We start from the raw sequence: 18,505 nt of genomic DNA, 5'->3' as shown, positions 1-18,505 counted from the left end.
TAACATTTCTGTTTTTGAAGTTAACTGTACTATTAGTGGTGGACTTGACCTTACCACAGTTGACGGAGCACAAATTGGAATTGGACTAAATTCCAACAAAGACCCAGATCTATTTGGCAGTGTTCCTACCGGAATAGTTTCTTGAGTATTTTCTATGTATCTCCTTCCTGTCTCATTTTGTGTCATTACCCCTTGATCGCATACACTCGACTTTGCCTGTATATACAATGGTACTGGCGAACCTACAGTGATAGGCAAAGATATTGCATCTGGATTCTGCCTGTTCCCCGAATTCTGTGGCATGTTAATTCCCACATTATGGTTCATCATTGCTGGCATGTCTGACTGGTTTTCTGCTGTTTGAATGTACTTTGGCATTTCTTGCATCTGCTTTTGAGGCATCAAAATTTGTGTTGATTCGGTTTGAATCAATGTCAGTCTTTGGTAATTCTGTCCTCCCTGCACCATTAAATTAGAAGTCATTTCCAAATTATGCTCATCATAATAGCGCCTTTGAACGTGTGGCTGATAATCATTGACAGGTTTCAGTTTAGCCACGTCAGGATATATTCTCTGAACTTGTGGTACTTCTGGTGTAAAAGGCATATCGGGACTACTTTGCCTCTACAATATTCTCAAATTCGGGGCTACAGTATCCTGTATTGGTTCTGGAGGGGCAGTACTAGTGCTTGGGCCATTTTCGTTTTCCACATATAGTGGTGGGCGGTCATTTAGCAATTGCAGAATGAACTCCTCATCGTCCAATTCGTCTGACCTTTTCGAGTTTCTATTGTTTTCTCTATCTCTGGACGGACTCCTGTTCGTTTTATAGGTAGCTTTCTTTCCTTCCATCTCTGCTTCGTCAGTAATTGCTGGAAACAATTTAATTCCCTGCAATATATCTGATCTCCATACCTTTTGAGTACTATCCCATCTAGCATCCGCTAGTGTCTTTTCTACTTTTCTCACTCTTGTCTCAAATTTGTTTTGTAGTTGCCTTCTAGCCATTTGTTCCCAAATTGCTAATGCTTCAAACTGTGCTGGTCTTGGAGGTATTTTCATGTCATATAGCGCAAATCTTAGATTCCCCAAGATTCTTAGGTTAAACGTCCCATGGATGGGAAACGCTAAACTTCCATGCTTTTCTGTTAATTTACACCATTGCTTTAACCAAAGACATGGTGCGACACCCTTTTCTTCAATCACGAAGTAAGCTGGTGTACCCTCAGGCGGTGTTTCTTCTCCTACATTTGCTTTAATATATACATCTCCCCTTAAGGCACTCTTAAGTGCTTTGAAAAATTTCATCTTTCCGTCTTTTATTTTCTCAAAATGTAATCAATAAGTGACTTTAATTCCGAGAATACTCTTCGCATGCCTTTCCCCACCAATTGCGCTTCACGGACTGCGTCCAATCCGTGTGCGACCCTTCTCAACAACCAACCTATCCCAGCGTGACTCCTAGTGACGTCACACTCACACACTGCGGCTGACAAGGTCTTGCGGCTTGTCCTCCTTCATTCAGCTTCACCCAAAACTAATTTCTGCAATATATCGCGAGCACTAACCAAAAAGAAGAAAACAAATCTGTCGGTTTACTACAGGAAGGTAATACAATCGCTTCAGAAACCTTAGGGATTTTTCACTAGTCTCTGCAGTTATTCCATCTTTCTCGATTTCCACTTTCGCAAACAAAATTTGACCCGCAAACTTTGCTCTCAACTGATCAATGAACTATTCTAGTGCACCTTAGAATTCGTCAAATCTCAAAGTCGAAAAAAAAAAATCTTTCATTCTTCAATATTCAGACTGATATTTATACTGACTCATTGACCACGCCCGATCAACCTATTAAACCGAACAGATTACAACATCAATCAAGTGTCTCATACACTTTTCAACATACTCCGGAGCCTCTTGACCTCGCAGGGCCCGTCTCAACATCAACAACCACGTGGACAATTTTTCTGCACAAAGCGCTACACTCATATGAAGTTCGACGACTTCCCTACTCTCACACTTTGGAGTATCACTCCTCTAAAATTTTGATTGGAGTTCGTAACCCCCTAAAATCCTCGGAAACTTCACAATTCATCTGCGGCATAAGCTGTGCAAGCGCGAAACCCTAACTTCACTCATACTATCACTAGAAACACCGAAAACATTCTCACACCTCCATTTCCTCCATTCGCCATCTCCGAGATTCCGGGGAAAGTCATTGGGGATTTAGGGCATCATCATCTCTCCAACTTGTTTTATCAAAGAAAATTCTAGCTTGAATCCGTCTATTGTTCGGATGGGGTCCCAAAGGGCTAAACCATCAATCTCTCTACCAGTCCTTATAAATTACTTATACTTGGACACGCCGGAGGTCGGTGAACCTTTTGGCCGGGTTGAGTTCTCCTCATCCAAGAATAGTCGGATCCCTCAAATCAATAATCAATAACCATTTATAATCAATGACCAATACTCAATTAGTAATCAAACAACAAATTAGTGTAACAGGAAATCAGTAATTAGACACACCATGACCTTTCAGTCATGAATAACCACACCTGTTTATTAAAGGTTAATGAGTTTATTTCCCTATATTAACAAAGCTAATACAATATAAGTAAGTCTCAAAATCAAATGGTATACATATACGAACATTACTAGCTGTCCATAGCGACGGAAGAAACGCCATCTACGCAAAATTTGGATTATAATGCACTCAGTTATAGCAATGCAAATCACTAATAAGAGTAACTGAATTTGACTAATTGCATACATCGGTCAGCATAACAAGATTTCAATTTAGCATGGTGCATCAAATGAATACCTCAACTAACCTCTGATTAGCATTGGCATGTGGGGCTTCATGCAAAAACGAATTTAGTCAACACAAATTTAGAAAACTTCTAGCTTGGGCTCTGTCAAAATAAGCAGTTGGTACCTAAGAAGGAAAACACAATGCATAATACAATTATCCTTTTATAATTACCAAATACAATCAGCATTCAAGGAAAAGTCTTCGTCCTTCAGGCACCGGTTCGATCAGCATGGGGCAGATTTCAAAGGGGCAAAGTTAAAGCAAATTTCCTTGCGGCAGCAAGGAAAATGGGGCAAAAGTTATTGCATGGAGAAGACGGGGCAAAATTAAAGTTAAAGTCTCTAGGGTGAGAATTCTTAAAGTCTCTTTCTCTGGGACAGAGAAAAGGCATCAAAGTGTCATTTAAAATGGCGTCTTGAATCTGGCTTCAAAATGGCATCAAAGACAATGGCTGACTTCTCTTTGTCCGATGGGTTTAAGTAAGAAAACGTTCCAAATTCTTCAGGGTCTTCCATTGGAGGGTTCATAGGGTGGTTTCTCTCTGACCAATGAATAGTGTCTTTCTCTTAGCACTCATTTATGCATAAAGCGTCCTTGGAGTTTTGGAACACAAGTAGCAACAAAGTTTGCCAATTATTTCTGTATCAGTGTCTTTATTGTCTGCACCTGCAGAAACTGACCTTGCTTCAAAGGGGATGAAACTTGCCTAGCACGAAACCTTGAGATAAGTGTATTAGTCACTCTACTGGAAAAATACAGCCTTAAAGTTTAAAATACGTTTTTTTTAATACAAGTGAAAACCACGCAGTTAAATTTGAGACCAGGCAACTAGGCCAAAGCCTCTGCTAAATTTGAGCTAAGCATATAACAGTTTCAACAAGAAAATCATAGAATACATCTGCAATTTATGACGGATTACTACATTGTCGATTCTTCATGATTAATTAAGCTTGTTTATAATAATGGCGAACTACCTCGTGGGCACATTTTCCTACATGAATTATTTTTGTTTGCTAAAATCACATTGCCTTATACGATTTGGTTACATAATATATGAATGTTTGTTAGTCTTTCTTTTTCTGCTTCACTCAGCACCGGCACCTTTTTATTTACAAATTAAGCACTGCTTTAATGAATGCCAATGCATCAACATCGAGCCGCTTCAAGTGTCTTTTTCACTGACTGCCCGCTCAGCCTTACTCTTTTACATAACCTCTGCAGTCACCCAGTATAATTATCTGAGCTAACTGCAAAAAGAACCTCGCTGTTTCAGAAAGTACTCGCCAGTGCCTAATTTGCAGATTTATAAGTGCCGGGGCCCACACTTTTGCTCAGAAGGTGCTGCTGGCCCTCCAGAAAGAAGGTCGGGTGCCGAAAACCAAGGCTTTATAGTCATGATTCCACCTTCTGCCTTTTAATCCGGCGCCAGATTCTCTCTCCCCCTCTGCCTCACTCCTGCACCTTCTTTCTTCACCCCAGCCTTCTCCATTTCTCACCGGATTTCACCCTTTTGTATTTTTCTGGCTCCTGTTCTGGTTCAAAGTCATCTTGAGTTTAAATAATTGTCAAGACCCAAGAGTGAGTGAGTGTGGTGCTCCACTTCTGCGTCTACAGGCTCAAATTAAGCACTGGTACTCACACTTTACATACCTAAACCACCATCACCTGAAACCACCAAAGCAAAAAGTAATCAGATGTTGAAAGAGCCCATCTCCCTTCATGTGAAGCTCTTAAGCCGCAGAACTGAAATTCACCCTGGTGGCACTCTCTTGTTTTTGCATCACTGAGGTGAGGGAAGGCCTTCACCAAGAACCACTGAGCATAGGAACATGAGGACACTCCAGGGTGCTGAGTGGGGAGACTGGTGATGAAGAAATTCCAGATCACTTAGAGTATATATGTAGAATGAAGGTATCTCCATGTGCATGAAATAGTTCAAAGCATTCCTTTTCAGAAAATATTTCCCAATGGAGTCTTATGATCCTCAATGAGACTTGATTATACTATACCACTTATATTTGTGGAGCACATGGTGATCGTAGGCATCCCAGCACTGGTTGAGTGATACTGGGGCACTGACCACAAAGGTTACTCAGTCTGGGGTTAGTTCTCGAATAGACACTGCTTGAGAAGTTTTTGGAAGGACAGCTCGTCGTCAGTTATCCTCAAGGTCGGGGTAGGAAGTTCCAGAGTTTGGCAGCATTGAAGCTAAAGGACTGTCCCCCACTTCCAGCTCTTCTAATCGGGGGAACAGTGGCCCAGTGTTCATTGCTGAATCTTAGGACCCTATTGGGGATTTAGGGGGCGGCCAGCTGGCATGAGATGGCAGGTCCTTGCATACGAATGGCTCTGTGTGCAGTGCACAAGGCTTTGACTTTGATTCTTTGGCCAACTGGGAGCCAGTGGAGGATTGCCAGATCTTGTCTGGCTGAAGTCTGTCTGGGAATCTCCAGCAAAGCACATGCTACTCCATTTTGCATGAACTGCAATTTTTGGATGACTGCCTTGGGTGCATTCAAGTAGAGCGAGTTACCATAATCCAGGTGGGAGAGGATGAGTGCCTGGACTACTAGCCTCCTTGATGTCTGGGGGAGCAGATTATGTATTTTGCTTAACATACGCAGGATTCCGCACGTATGACTTTTAAATGTTGGCCTCGCCATATAGGTCATGCTGGAGATGTACTCAAACTACATGTGTGGATCGCATAGTAAAAATTAAGGCATTTCTAATAATGTAGGCAGTACTTAATTTGTAAAAAGAGAAAGTGCAATGGGCCGATCACTAGCGTTGTTGAATGCTGAGATTGCCCATTAACAATGCTGTTGAAATGCTGTATGTTTTTTCTTCCACCTCTTTTCACTTTCTGTCTCCTTATTTCACACTTGCAGGTTCTCGATCATCTCTACTTTCTCCCTTTGTCACGGTTTCCCATATTTATCTTCTTTCTACCTTTTCTGTCTTTCCCTCTCTTGCTCTTGGTCCAAGTTTGATTATGAAAAATAAGTCCTGGTTCCCAATAATAAGTGCTAGTTCCCACCACCTAAAACCACTGGCGCACATTTAGCATTGCATGGATGTCTAACGCCTCACCTATCACCAGTGCCTGTTTATACATTAGTGTGTAGAGCTCCTGCTCACCTTTGCATTCAGAAAATCTGAACTCTTCTGTTTTAAAGAAATCCTCAAAATATAACAGATGCTCCACCTGGTGTAGATCTGTTTCAGAATTACTTGCCGCCTCAAAGTTTCAACTATATATTATTAATTAATAGCCCTTTTGAACCACATTACTCCATGGTATGATATGCATGCATTTACATAGCTCTAAAAATGTAAGGTGTAGTAGCACAGTCATACTTTACTATGTACAGTTTAAGTGGCAAAGGTGAAAGGTATCTAAACATATTGAAATCATTATATATTTCAAAACAGTATTTTACTGTTGACGTGGCCTACAGGCTACACACTGTAATTACAGGCGCCTTATACCTATTCCTAATGTGTTTTTCAAATGCTAAAAAAGAAAGTTGTGCTTCAGTACTAATGCAGACCCTCCTTGGAACTGTGTCTAGTGTAACAAATGGCCATGAACAGACATTAGCTTAGCTACTGGCGAATTACCTATATAGGTGCAGTATTCTGGTCATAAAATGTTAGGTCTACATCCTGCCTTAAACAATTTTCAGTATGCATCTTGAGAGTTTTTATAAAAATCATATCTGCCACCCTGTCTGTAACCCTCAAGGGACTGGTCAACATTCAGCTGAGGGAGGTACTCCTTATATTGATAAGTGTAGAAATGTAAAAAACCTGGTGTGTAGAGTCAATCAGCATTTAAATTGGCCATCAAAAAATGCGTCCATCTCTGGTGCTGCCACTCGGACAGAGCCACACTAGCCACCCGCTAGCAGGAATCATCAGTTATCAACTCATACCAGCCTGCATTTTCCTCCACATACCTCACCTGCACTTACTCCAACCATCTGAAATTAATATTGATGGCCCTTAGGTTGGGGGAGTAGCTATTCCTGAAGCATCTAACTTACTAGTGTTGCCCCACGGAGGGGACTAACTGTAGGGGCTGTGGCAAGTGCATTGAATCCTTTGAGCATGTCCTGTGCCCCTACCCAGCTCTCTTGGCCGAGCGTCTCTGGAGCGAGTGGAACACTTTTGGAGTACATACCTGCTAGCAGGTCTTTACACCAGCCCTCAAAGCTGACAATACTACCTTAGACAGGTGGACCAAATCTGCCATTTTTGAATACAAAAGGTTAGGTGGCCTAGGAAGCTCATCGGGTGGTCCTGCTTCCCCATCCATTATGCCCTCCAGATAACCTGTCTCTGTTAAGCCTATCGCTCATGCACTTTACCAGCACTTTATGAGCTTCCTCCTTTTGGGTAGCTATGTTGAAAGCTGTCACTTGTGTGTCTATGTCCAGGATAGAGTTTTACTGTGATTGCTTTCTGAAGGTGCAGGTTTTAATCAACTTGCTGCTCAGTACAAATCTAGCGCTTCGCAAAGCTAATGTTGCCTGTTTTAATGAACAAACAACTGCTGTTTTTATGCATCTGCACTTGCAAGTTACCCTGCCCATTTAACAGGTCAGAGGTGGGTGTTTCTATTTAAAAAAGTGTCAAATGCTCCTTCTGCCCGGTGAATTTCGATTGATGGTATTCTCGATTGTTCTGCACTGATGCTTTTACTGTATTCACTATGTAATTCTTTTTATGCACTGGCACTTTCATTTTTAACTCTACGTTGCTTTTAATGCTAGTAAAAATTTAAAGGTTTTAATTAACCGTATACAATAAAATGTACATACTGGTGTGTAACAGGATCATTGTATAAATAAATCCCAGCAGCAAGTCAAGCGACTAGGCCTCAACTTGCACATTAATGACCATCACTACCCCTTTTAAAAATAGATGATATTCAATGTCACAGTGAGTGTCTAAACTAGGCCTCTTTTGACCTGCACCTTTGACAATCATGTAATGTATAATTCAGGGCATATGGCTCAGCAATATGTTCCTAGTCAAAATCTAGATAGTGTTCCAGAACAGGTGAGTCCAGTATTTCACACCCATCACTTACCTAGAAGTAGATCAACCTCTGTTCACCCTCCTATATTTTGGACTACAGTTTCAACACCGTCCCTAACAGTCAGTAATATGGGAAATATACTGTGGTAGTTGAAAAATGCTGGGTTTGGCAGTAGTGATGATAAAACATTTTTTGGTGGTCCCTGATCCTGTAGCCCCAGAACAAATTGTGAATGGGAGGAGTCTATCCTTTAAATGAATTTAGCATTAATGAGGGGTTCCCCATCAGTTAAAGATGTAGCCACTGGTGTACCGCTGGACCCTTCCAGCAAAATGTTTCTAAAACATAACCAATGCTGGATGAACGCCAGGGACTCATCATAGACCAGGATGTTTGTACAAACATAAAAACTGAACAGCACTGTTAACACCTACAGGAAGCAGGTGGGGACTTCATCGAAACCCACAAATACATTCATGGGTAACAATCCTGCACCTCATCTATAAAGATTTGTAGCACCACATAGCTCGCCCCAAAAATAACATTTACAGACATGATTTTTTAATAGAGTTGGTGCAATCATGTTTCGCTATTTGAAAATTGATTTGTAAATATTTTCTTGTTGATTAGGAATAGACTTTTACAGCACCTGCAGATTAAATGTTATACTTCTTGATCCACAGGTAGACGCAAGGACACAGATATTAAAGACCCTTGACGAGCTTGATTTTGGCCATGCAGAAAGGTGTGTCAGGATCAATGCAGTATCTAGCAGTCTTGCTAGAGAGGACCTGGAGGTTATTTTGCAAGCAAGGTCCTTGCCTTCAAGTCTGATGTTGCCAAAGGTTGAAAATGCTGAAGAAATTAAATGGGTGAGTGGCAATGCTGTGCTTGAAGCCTTGATTCAAGACTGTCTCAAAATGTGATATATATATATATATTCACTGAAAAATCCGAAGGTTACAGGGATGTACAAAACTATAGATATTCACCTGTTAGAGTTTGAAGTAGCCCAAGTAACTGTAACTCATGACCTAAGGTAACTATAACTCGCCCCTTCGTCATACACAGTTTTGTCTTCCAAACTTTTACTGCAAATATGTTTTCAAAGATGCCACGAGTGCTGTAATTTGTGGGGCAATTAGCAGTGAATGGCAAGGGTTCAAATTATAGTTACCTTAGAGCACAAGTTAAAGTTACTTGAGATAATGCTAACTATAACAGCTGAATGTTTATGGTTTTGTACATTTAAAATGTGAGCGTAACTATAACTTCTCTGTAATCTTTGTTTTTTTAAGTGAATTTCTATCTTTTATTAATTATTTTTCCCAACTATAAAATCCCTATAACCTTTGTTTTTCAGAGAATTTCTATATTTTTTAAAATGTAAAGTAGTTTTAATTACTATACATTAATTCATCCACCGCTTCATGGTTAAAGTGTTGGCAGTCAATCAGATCTCTGCACGAGATCGGAAGTATTTGCAATCCTATATATACAAATTTAGATTTCCTTTAATGTCTCCTAAACTACTGGATGGATTTACACCAAATAAATAAAAGCTCATCTACGGACCAAAAGCCACCTTTCTGGCAAATTTGGTGTAATTACGGTTAGCGGGTCTTGCTGCAGGCCTGTCTAAAGAGTCTATGGGACTAAACATGGGAAACACACATTTTTCATTCCCCCCTCCCCTTTTTCTCTGCCCCCACTTGACAGATCACCCCAAAACGTTCCATGCACAAAAAGATTCTAGGGGGCACTTTTTTTGTGGCAAACTTGGTGAAGATTCGTCAAACTGTGCCAAAGATATAGGCAAGTCAAAAAACGCTTTTTCTATGGAAACTACTAGGTCTTAACTATAACTACCTACTGGTGACTGCCAGTAGGTAATAAGGTAATATATATATTTTTAGGAATTACACATTCGTATATATATATATATATATATATATATATATATATATATATATATACACATATATATATATATATATATATATATAAATAAATATATATATATATATTTATATATATAAATACGAATGTGTAATTCCTAAAAATGATTCACACTGACCCTCAAAATTTCAAGCAAATAAACATCTTAAAGGGCCCGTAAAGGTAATGTATATATAAAACCATATATAAAACAATGATTAAAATCACCATCTTAACTGTCCACGTTAAAACTAGCCACATACATGGTATGTAACACATCCACAGGCTTCCATTTATGTTTTGATCAGCCCTATATAAAACGTTACAAAAATTAATAAACAAATCCGGTTTTTGGGAGCCGTGTTGGAGAATCGCTCGCTTGAAAATAGTGTGTTTTTCATCTAGTAACCCTGTTGTAGTGCCATCTATTTCTGAAATCATCATCCGTTTCTGTGTTAACGTAGAGTGGGACTGACATCAATGTTCATTGGGAGGCTGGTATGAGAAGAGTCTTCATATAGTCTTAATCGTTCACTTTGTATGTTTTTACCCTCATTCAGTCTCTGCCGGACAATTAGCATTCATAGCAGATTCAAAGGTGACTGGTACATAGAAGCTATTTGCACACATGCACACGCACTTAATGCGCTTTTAAACAAAGGGGAGAGAAAACGTACACTCGGCGCATCAAACAAAGCAAGTCTGAAGAGCGTAAAAAAATAAAAAGGTCACTCCTTGGGGGCAACTAAGGGAGCAAACAGGAAGCGTTTAACTAGAGCTTTTAATTAGCACGGATATTATTTCCGGCACAGTTTCTCTATTTCTTCGTGTTTTAATTGGTGGCAGGTGTGTTTTTGTTTCATGGGTGAGCTTTAAGCCAATAAAGGCCCGGTGCCCCCATTTTTGTCTGCAGTCCTTGTAAAAATAAAAAAAAATGCATCTTTTATTGGGGCTATGATTATTGTTGAACAACCGGAGACAATGGCCTATGTAATTCCAATACCCCACAGATCGAGGCCCAGAGATCGAGGCCGGTGCTACGTAGCTCGGTGGGAATAGCCCAACAAGGTCCATTCGTGCCGTTTAACAACTATGTGGTGTCTCAGGTCGACAAATTCCTGCCGGAAACGGAAACCAGAATCAATATAATTCAATTACCGAGGCTGTATATCTCACGGGCTTACTGCCTCTCCGCCTGACGTGGCGTCCTTTCTGCGGCCTGGGGTCGTGTCTGCGAAGAGAGGGACGCGTGCATTTAAAGCGTGCTACAAAAACTTCTAAATTAATACTTGTGTTCGAACCCACCCTGCCGTCCAGACCCCCCCCCCCCCATGCAGCTACCCTACATCGTAGGGATGGATTATCATATTCACAAACCCACCACCCGAGGTCAGGTGGCTGTGGGTTTTTGGCTTTTTGTTTCTATGACTCTTAAGGCTTTAATCAGAGAGTATGTGTCGAACGTGTTTTATGCAAGCGTTTTTGTACTTGGTCGTTTTTTTGTTTGTTTTTTTGTAAAGGATTCAGCGAAGAAGAAAGAGGATTGTAAGCCATCCAGCCATCCTTTGCGGTTTTATTTCCTCTCCACTTTTATTTATGAGAAGCATAAACCTTTGGAACCAAGGCACAACTAAAAGATGGGCTTACTTGTTCTCTTTTGTGTGAGAATCTCTTGCTCTGCTTTTGTCCTCGGTACGGTTACTTGTTTGACTGGCATGGCTTATTGGACTATAACAAGCGTAGCTCTCCCTCCTTTGTCGAGACACAATTCGCCCACAAATCCCGAACAGTGTGCATTCTTCCCAACACACTATTGGAACTGCATTGGAATTGAAAGAATTGCTGAGGCTTGCTAGTTCATCTCCTCCCCAATCTCTTTGTTTTGCATTTTTTTTCTTTTTTCTTTATTTTCTCTCCACCTCGCTGAACTGAACGCTTTACTAGGCCGGAAGCATTTAATTGTCCCCTTTTAAGATAAATTAATTGAAACTTCTCCACAAGCTACCTTTGTGTTTGGGATTATTACACATTAAGAGAAACAGAACGAAGGAACATAAACCCTTCTGTGTTTTTTGTGTACGAAGTCAAGGTTAATGCACAATGCAAACTACGATTTGAAATGCACTCTAGCCGACAACTGGGTTAAGGCCATCACAGCTCCTGAACTTGAGTATATCTGTAACCCCTTTGTTGCCTAGACCCAGACAGTGTGGTTACTGTGGTCAAAACTCTTACAGCTGGTGGAATTGAAAAAAAAACAAAACAAAAAAAAACAATCAACCAAAGTAATAGATAAGACATAATTACCACAATAGAAAATGGAATCCGGCATCTTAAGAAAAATATGTATTTTTCACCGACCACCCGTTCAATCCAACAAAAGCTGGCGCAAAAGTAGTTCATAAAAATATTACAGAAACAAATACATATGTTGGGCTTGTGGTTTAACTGTACAGGCACGGCACATTGTGCGAGGGTGTTCGAAGACTGTAGTTGATTAGATGGTTCTTGTTTTGGTGGAGGAGTGGCTGGTAAAAAGAGGTGGTTGCAGAGCAGTAGGGAGAAGCTAAAAGGGGAAATAACACATCTAATCCCGCTTCTGGTAAATAGGCTGGCTGCTTTTAAATGAGTTTCCTTTCTATTAGTCAGAATATTATGCTAAGCCTTAAGCATTAGTTTTTTGTGTTGCCATAGCAGCCTTACTCCTGCAGGGTGGTGACCTGTGATGATTACAGTACAAAGCTTATAGGGTCTTGAAACCCCCTTTGAAGATAAAAAAAGTCTTTGATGGTTTATATTTATGCAAATCTCTCAGATATGATTTAACCAACTGAGATTGAATAGAGAGATGATTAAAATTTCCCTTTCCTTTGATATCTATCAAGGGTTCACGATTCCATAAAACTAAAATGGTCGATCGTGTTATTTTGCAATTTCTTTATTGAAATAAAATCTTCATCTTACTTACGATAGAGAGATTTTGTCATTTTTTTTAATCTCCCACGCATTGTCCTATCTGGACAAACATTGCTGATGCATGATCTGAAAGAGGAGGGAGTTTCTTTCAGCCATAAAAAAGAAAATCTGTGCAAAAAGCTTTTGTATGTTTCCAGTCTGATAGATTTTGGAATTTGGGCTACCCCACTGGCAGCTCAGAGCTGGCTGTGAAAGGGTCTCATGGTGGAAAAAAAATGGAAATCTTTGGTCTTCAAAGAATTAAAAGTTCCTTTTAAGGCTTTCTTAGGTAAACTAAAAATGTGAAGAAAAGACCGTAGAACAAAAGGGAGCATGGCGCACTAGTGAGTAGCAGGATGGCTGGGAAGAAGGCGGCTTTGCTGGTTCAGACGTGTAAGTGATTTGTCAGGAAGCAAACAGAACATCAGGCCAGATTACCCCCTGTTTTTTAGTGCCGTTGGATTTACATTTGACTTGTCATTTGTAGACGGTGCACAGCAAATATTCATGGCAGCAAGCCTTAGATAGTTGCAGCAGGCCTTTCTGGGAAGCCCTAGGCACACATGTCCCTTTGACAGGGCCAGTGTTTGCTTGTACTGTGAGGGGTTGTAATTGATGTGTCGAGTTTAGGGTTGCAAGACTGTTTATTCGAGGCATCTCTATGATCAACCAGCCTGTGAAAGTGGCATCTTATTTTGTCTGAAATGTCCTGTGCTTTGTCCCCAGCTTGCAGAAACGTTTTCCCGTTACTCACAAGGACGAACCCTTCAAGATCCTATTCATTTAATCACTTTTGTGGAGACTGCAATTGGATTGCTTAATTTCAAGGTAGGAACCCCTTTTAAAGAAAGCCCCGCAAGTATGTATGTGTGTGTGTGTTGGTATGCACATATGTGTCTTACTTACATTCACACAAGTAAAACAATCTACTTTTTATTTTTCAACTGTAAAACAGCTTCATTGCCACTTTTGCATGATACGTCTGTCCACAGAATCTAGTCTATTCTTTGCAGTGCGAATCTGTGAAAATTGGCAGAACTGGACAAACCCAAACACACATCTGCCACCTACCATTTGTTCTTGTCTATTGACTTATAAAAGTTTGACAGGTGCATCAGGGGTTCTTCAACAACGCTTCTTGCCGGACACAAAGAGGCCTCTTTTGTTTTCGTCTTGTTATACTCTGTGGCAAATATAACAGGGGCACGTACATGGAAATCAAGGTCTTGTTTTGCTCCTTCCTGGACAGTACTTCAGTCCCGTTTGTGTTTAAATTAAAACCATTTCAAATACCTGCGTCCACCTTTTCCTACTCAGCAACTTTCTTGGAGAGGACCAACATGTCAGCCATAGATTAATATACATTGTGTGTCTTTTCATCATAACAAGACGGCTGGTCACACCTGACTCGCCTAAGCTTGCCTTTGTTGGATTGCAGTGGGGTCAAAGCTCACGCTCGCGCAGGTGACAGAGCCGGCCTCCCTGGCTCAAGTGTGCTGAGGCCATGTACAATAAGTTACTGTATACTGCCTCACTCTGAAAAGTGCTCCTTGTGACAAGTGGTTTGAAATGTATTAGACGTTTGAAAAGCCCCCTCCACACGGTGCTGTGTTCCTACCAAAGATGAGAGGAAAGCCAACACACAATAAACAAACAAATCCAAGGAAATTGCAGATGATGCACATTCACTTATTACCATTTGAAGTATCACATCATTTAGAAGCACAAAATGGGATGTGACCGTCTTTAGTGCCTAGTTTATGGCAGCCGATCTAATGAGTCTTAATTTACATTACTGCATCCTGTAAAATACACTTTACTAACTATTGGAGCAGGCATTTAAGGAGTTTTCCTGCTTATCAGTGCCCCTCAGTAGAGCCTCTTTAAGCCACTCTCACAGTTGCTTGTGAGCTCAAAAAGGATGATACAACCTGAGATCAGCAGACATAGGACAACAAATACCTGCAGGAGCTGTTCAGTGAGAGCCCCCCTTGGTGTGTGAGTATGTGAGTGAATGGTCTTCACACATTATACTGTATGCACCTGGGAGGGACATAATGTTAAGGAGAGATGGACATATCAAGCTCTTAAACCTTACATGTTGTTTAATTCTCTATCACTGGATTGCCAAAACGTTTGTGTGAGGAATAATATGTGCATTGGTTTTGAGATTATAAGGAGAAATCTCCTCAATATGCATCTTTATCCCCGTCCGAGCGTGCACGGATGCCACTGTTCACAACCTGACCTGTGATGGAAGTGTAGCAGATTGCAGGTCTCACAAGGTAGTCAACAATAAAGATATGTGAGTTGTGGTACACCTCACACAGGATTCACAGTGTCTGTCAATACTTGTCCGTATCTGAAGGTTTATTGATTCAGTGGTCATGTACCGAGCTGACACAAGATACAGCCAGTCTCTATGAAGAACCACAAGGAATATGTGGATTTTAACACAGGATTTAGTTTTGTGAGGATGCTGAGATATAAAACTAATCAGTTTCTTGGGCAAAATTCAATCAGTCTCTTTGAATTTGATGGTAAAACGATTTCAAACAAGGAAGCAGTCCTCCCTCTATAAACTGTTTCTCCAAACAAATCTCTAACTGGAGTTTTCTCACAACAAGAGTCTGCTTTTTTCCTGTTAAGCGAGGACATCTTGTCACCCTGAAATATTTCCATCCTTTAGGTCTTCTTTGAGCTTAGGATGGTTCAGGAAAGGAATTGTTTCTCATCCAAAGAAGCTTAGAATCAAATGCAAAGTTCTTAAAACATGTATCAGAACTGTAGGTTGCCTTTGTTTTGCATATAGCTGGGTCCAAACTGAAGTGACATGATATGCAATATAATGATGGACTGGGATGTGGCACCAAGTAATTAGCAGTGGCTGAGGTTAACTCAAGCATTCCATCCACCACTATTAAAAATAATTTAGTGTGTTACCCTAGGAGGGACAAATATGCTCAGACGTTGGTTCCGTTCACACTGTATCACTGGAACCAAGCTATACCTGAAAGATGAGCTCTAAGTAGGGCGTAACCGGTCCTAGGTTGCTTGCGTTCCGGCTTAAGAAGGGCCTGGCTTGGCACTTTGGATGGGCTGTTCCCATTAGGGCAGGGACAAGGCATCTTTGCACATAGCTGGGTCCAAACTTAGGTGGCATGATGTGCAAAATAATGGTGGACCGGGATGCAGCCCAAGTGATTACCAGTGATTAAGATTAATTCAAGGTATGCACATCTGTGGTGACACATGTACACACCTACTGAATGACACGTCCGCATTCCCTCATGACGCTGTAGGCCCTCATGCACGGGGAGGAGCTTAATGTTTGTTTTCTTTTTTTTTGCCAATGCTATAAAGCTTGGCAAAAAAACGTTTTGCTTTTTTGACAAGCATTGGTAAAGCCAAGAGGTCACAAAAGTGTGAAGTATTTGCTTTGCCAGTGCTTGTTTCTGTAGTTTCAGTCATGAGACACAGATACTCACGGTTTCATTAGACAGTGAGGCAGGAAGCCCAGATTATTGGATTATCAGCATAAATGAAGACAGGAAGAGCATAAATCTGGTGCAGGGGTGTAAAATATTACTCCCACCATCCATGTATTTCTCTTCCTAAAGGGTATTCTTTATCCTTTTTTCTCTGAAAAAAAACAGCTTCTGAGGAAAAGACATGGACATAGTTGACGCTCCATACAAACTCTTTTTCATGAATGTACAATTTCCCAACCCCCATGAACCACAGCTATCATCCTGAGAATACAAGCATTACACAATCCTTTAAAAACATTGTTAATTGGCAAGGTAAAAACATGAGAGTAGGCACTGTACTTCTCCTTGGAGCAGACAGCTCTGCCCTCATTTTTGACCACATTCATAAAAGTATCCCTACAAACCTGCCTACGTCTGTCCATCCTGAAACACTCTATTATCAAACTCCTCATCAAACAATCATTGGCAATACCAATAAAGGACCATTCTTGCCTCCACCCACTTACCAGCCACAAACAACACAAACCCAAACAGCTTTTGCTGGATAAATTAAGAGAATAAAATTAGTGAAAAGGAAACATGCTTCTGCCTAAAGCTGGTGGCATATGCTTAAAATAAAAATAAAATTGAACACAGCAGGAGGCATCTTGCAATTTAATTGCACATAGTGCATTGTTGTTTTAAAGTGCCAATGTGGCTACCACATGTCGAGATAACGTGGTTGCCAAACTGAAGCGGTAAAATAATGAAACACTATGTGTATCACCATTCTAAGATTGACACTCCATAAACATTGCATTGCACAACCATATTAGAATAGTCTTGTGCATAGTATATCTATTGCAGTATCAGTCCAAGAGGTTCTAAATGTGGCAAACGTCTTGGAATGCTAAACAATAATACAGTATGGGCAGTACTATTCTATGAAGGTTGCCCAGATTAGAAGCCGTGGTCACATGGGATACTGTGAAGTTGAAATGAGTGGCAAACAAGAGGCACGCTAGCACTGTCTGGTGATTCGCAGGGTACTCTAAAATAAATAAAAGAAACTAAAAAGTAGAAAGAAAAAATGAAATGGGACCTATTATAAGAGGAATTGGAAAACTAAAAGTCTGTTTGGCTCAACAGTCCTGGCACAGAAACACACTTTTCCAGGCAGATGTGCAAATGTGATCAGGAAAAATGCTTTCACTCATAGGGCAATACAGCCAGTAACTGAAGTGGGCTAACCCACTGCCACATGCTCTATGTTTTGATTGGTAAGTAGAACAACGTGCCCGGAGCAGATCTGTAATCTAGCCAAGACTGCTCAACGCTGCTGAAAATTTACAGGTAAGGCTCTACAAAGAAATGGGACAAGAGACGGACCAACATGCCCTCTTTCTAGTGGAATGGCTAAGTTAAAAATAAAAGCGTGATGAATGTATAGCCAGGTCTGCCTATACATAGACTTTGACCATAAATATAGAGAATGCTATGTAGATCTCTGTCATAACAATGATTCTCAGGTGGGCAAAATGGATGGCCTGTTCCAACAGGCAGATAGGAGGAAGAAGAGAGGATTATGAAAAATCACCCATTCTCTGGCCCAGTCTGGTAGAAACGTTTCTCTAGAAGTGTGCAGACATCAGCTTTTTCTGTAGATATAATAGAACTATCCTAAGCTTTTACGCCAGTACACATCTCTGTCTAAAGTAGAATAGTCCTTGATGATGATCCAGGCCCGCAGATTGGTGTATTGCAGACTGCTGCATCAGTATTTTTGGGTGTGCAGTTAAAACTCACTATTAAAAAGATGTCAATGCTTAAGGCTGTACACAAGGTGAGATAATTGAAGCTGATTGAAGTTTAGTTCAGTTTGTTCACCAACCCACGAACAACTTAGACCCCATCATCCGAGAGATTATACGATTTGGTCGGTTCTCAGGCCTAAACATAAATTGGGACAGGACAAATCTGAGGTATTCCATCGTACAGACTCCACCTGTCCCCAAATTTGTGAATTCCCCTGAAGTGACTCAGTCAAATATTTGGGTGTCCACATTCGTCAAGGAAAGGAGCAGGTCATCTGATTGAACTATGGCACTGCCATAGATAAATTAACGGTCCAAACTGAGGGGTGGATCCGGCTGCCGCTTTCAATGGCCGGCCGAATCCCCATCATTAAAATGGTTGTTCTCCCCTGATTTTTTCACCATTTCTAAATATTCCCATTCCCCTCACCAATGTTTTTTTTGCCACTCTAAAGGCCTTCCACTTGCA

General features: G+C 40.7%; 1 protein-coding gene across 3 annotated transcripts in view; it reads left to right on the top strand.

The window, feature by feature from the left end:
- Positions 1–18,505, top strand: part of CLYBL (citramalyl-CoA lyase) — a 1,509,930-nt gene that overhangs the window by 1,316,017 nt on the left and 175,408 nt on the right. For all 3 annotated transcript variants that reach the window (XM_069205075.1, XM_069205074.1, XM_069205077.1), the window contains 2 exons: positions 8,543–8,731; positions 13,479–13,580. In XM_069205075.1, the coding sequence (XP_069061176.1) occupies positions 8,543–8,731; positions 13,479–13,580 (291 nt within the window). The remainder of the gene's footprint in view (positions 1–8,542; positions 8,732–13,478; positions 13,581–18,505) is intronic.

This window comes from Pleurodeles waltl, chromosome 8, assembly GCF_031143425.1.
Source record: "Pleurodeles waltl isolate 20211129_DDA chromosome 8, aPleWal1.hap1.20221129, whole genome shotgun sequence".
NCBI lineage: Eukaryota > Metazoa > Chordata > Amphibia > Caudata > Salamandridae > Pleurodeles > Pleurodeles waltl.
The sequence above is the reverse complement of the archived record's forward strand: the minus strand, read 5'-3'. Positions and strand labels throughout refer to the sequence as shown.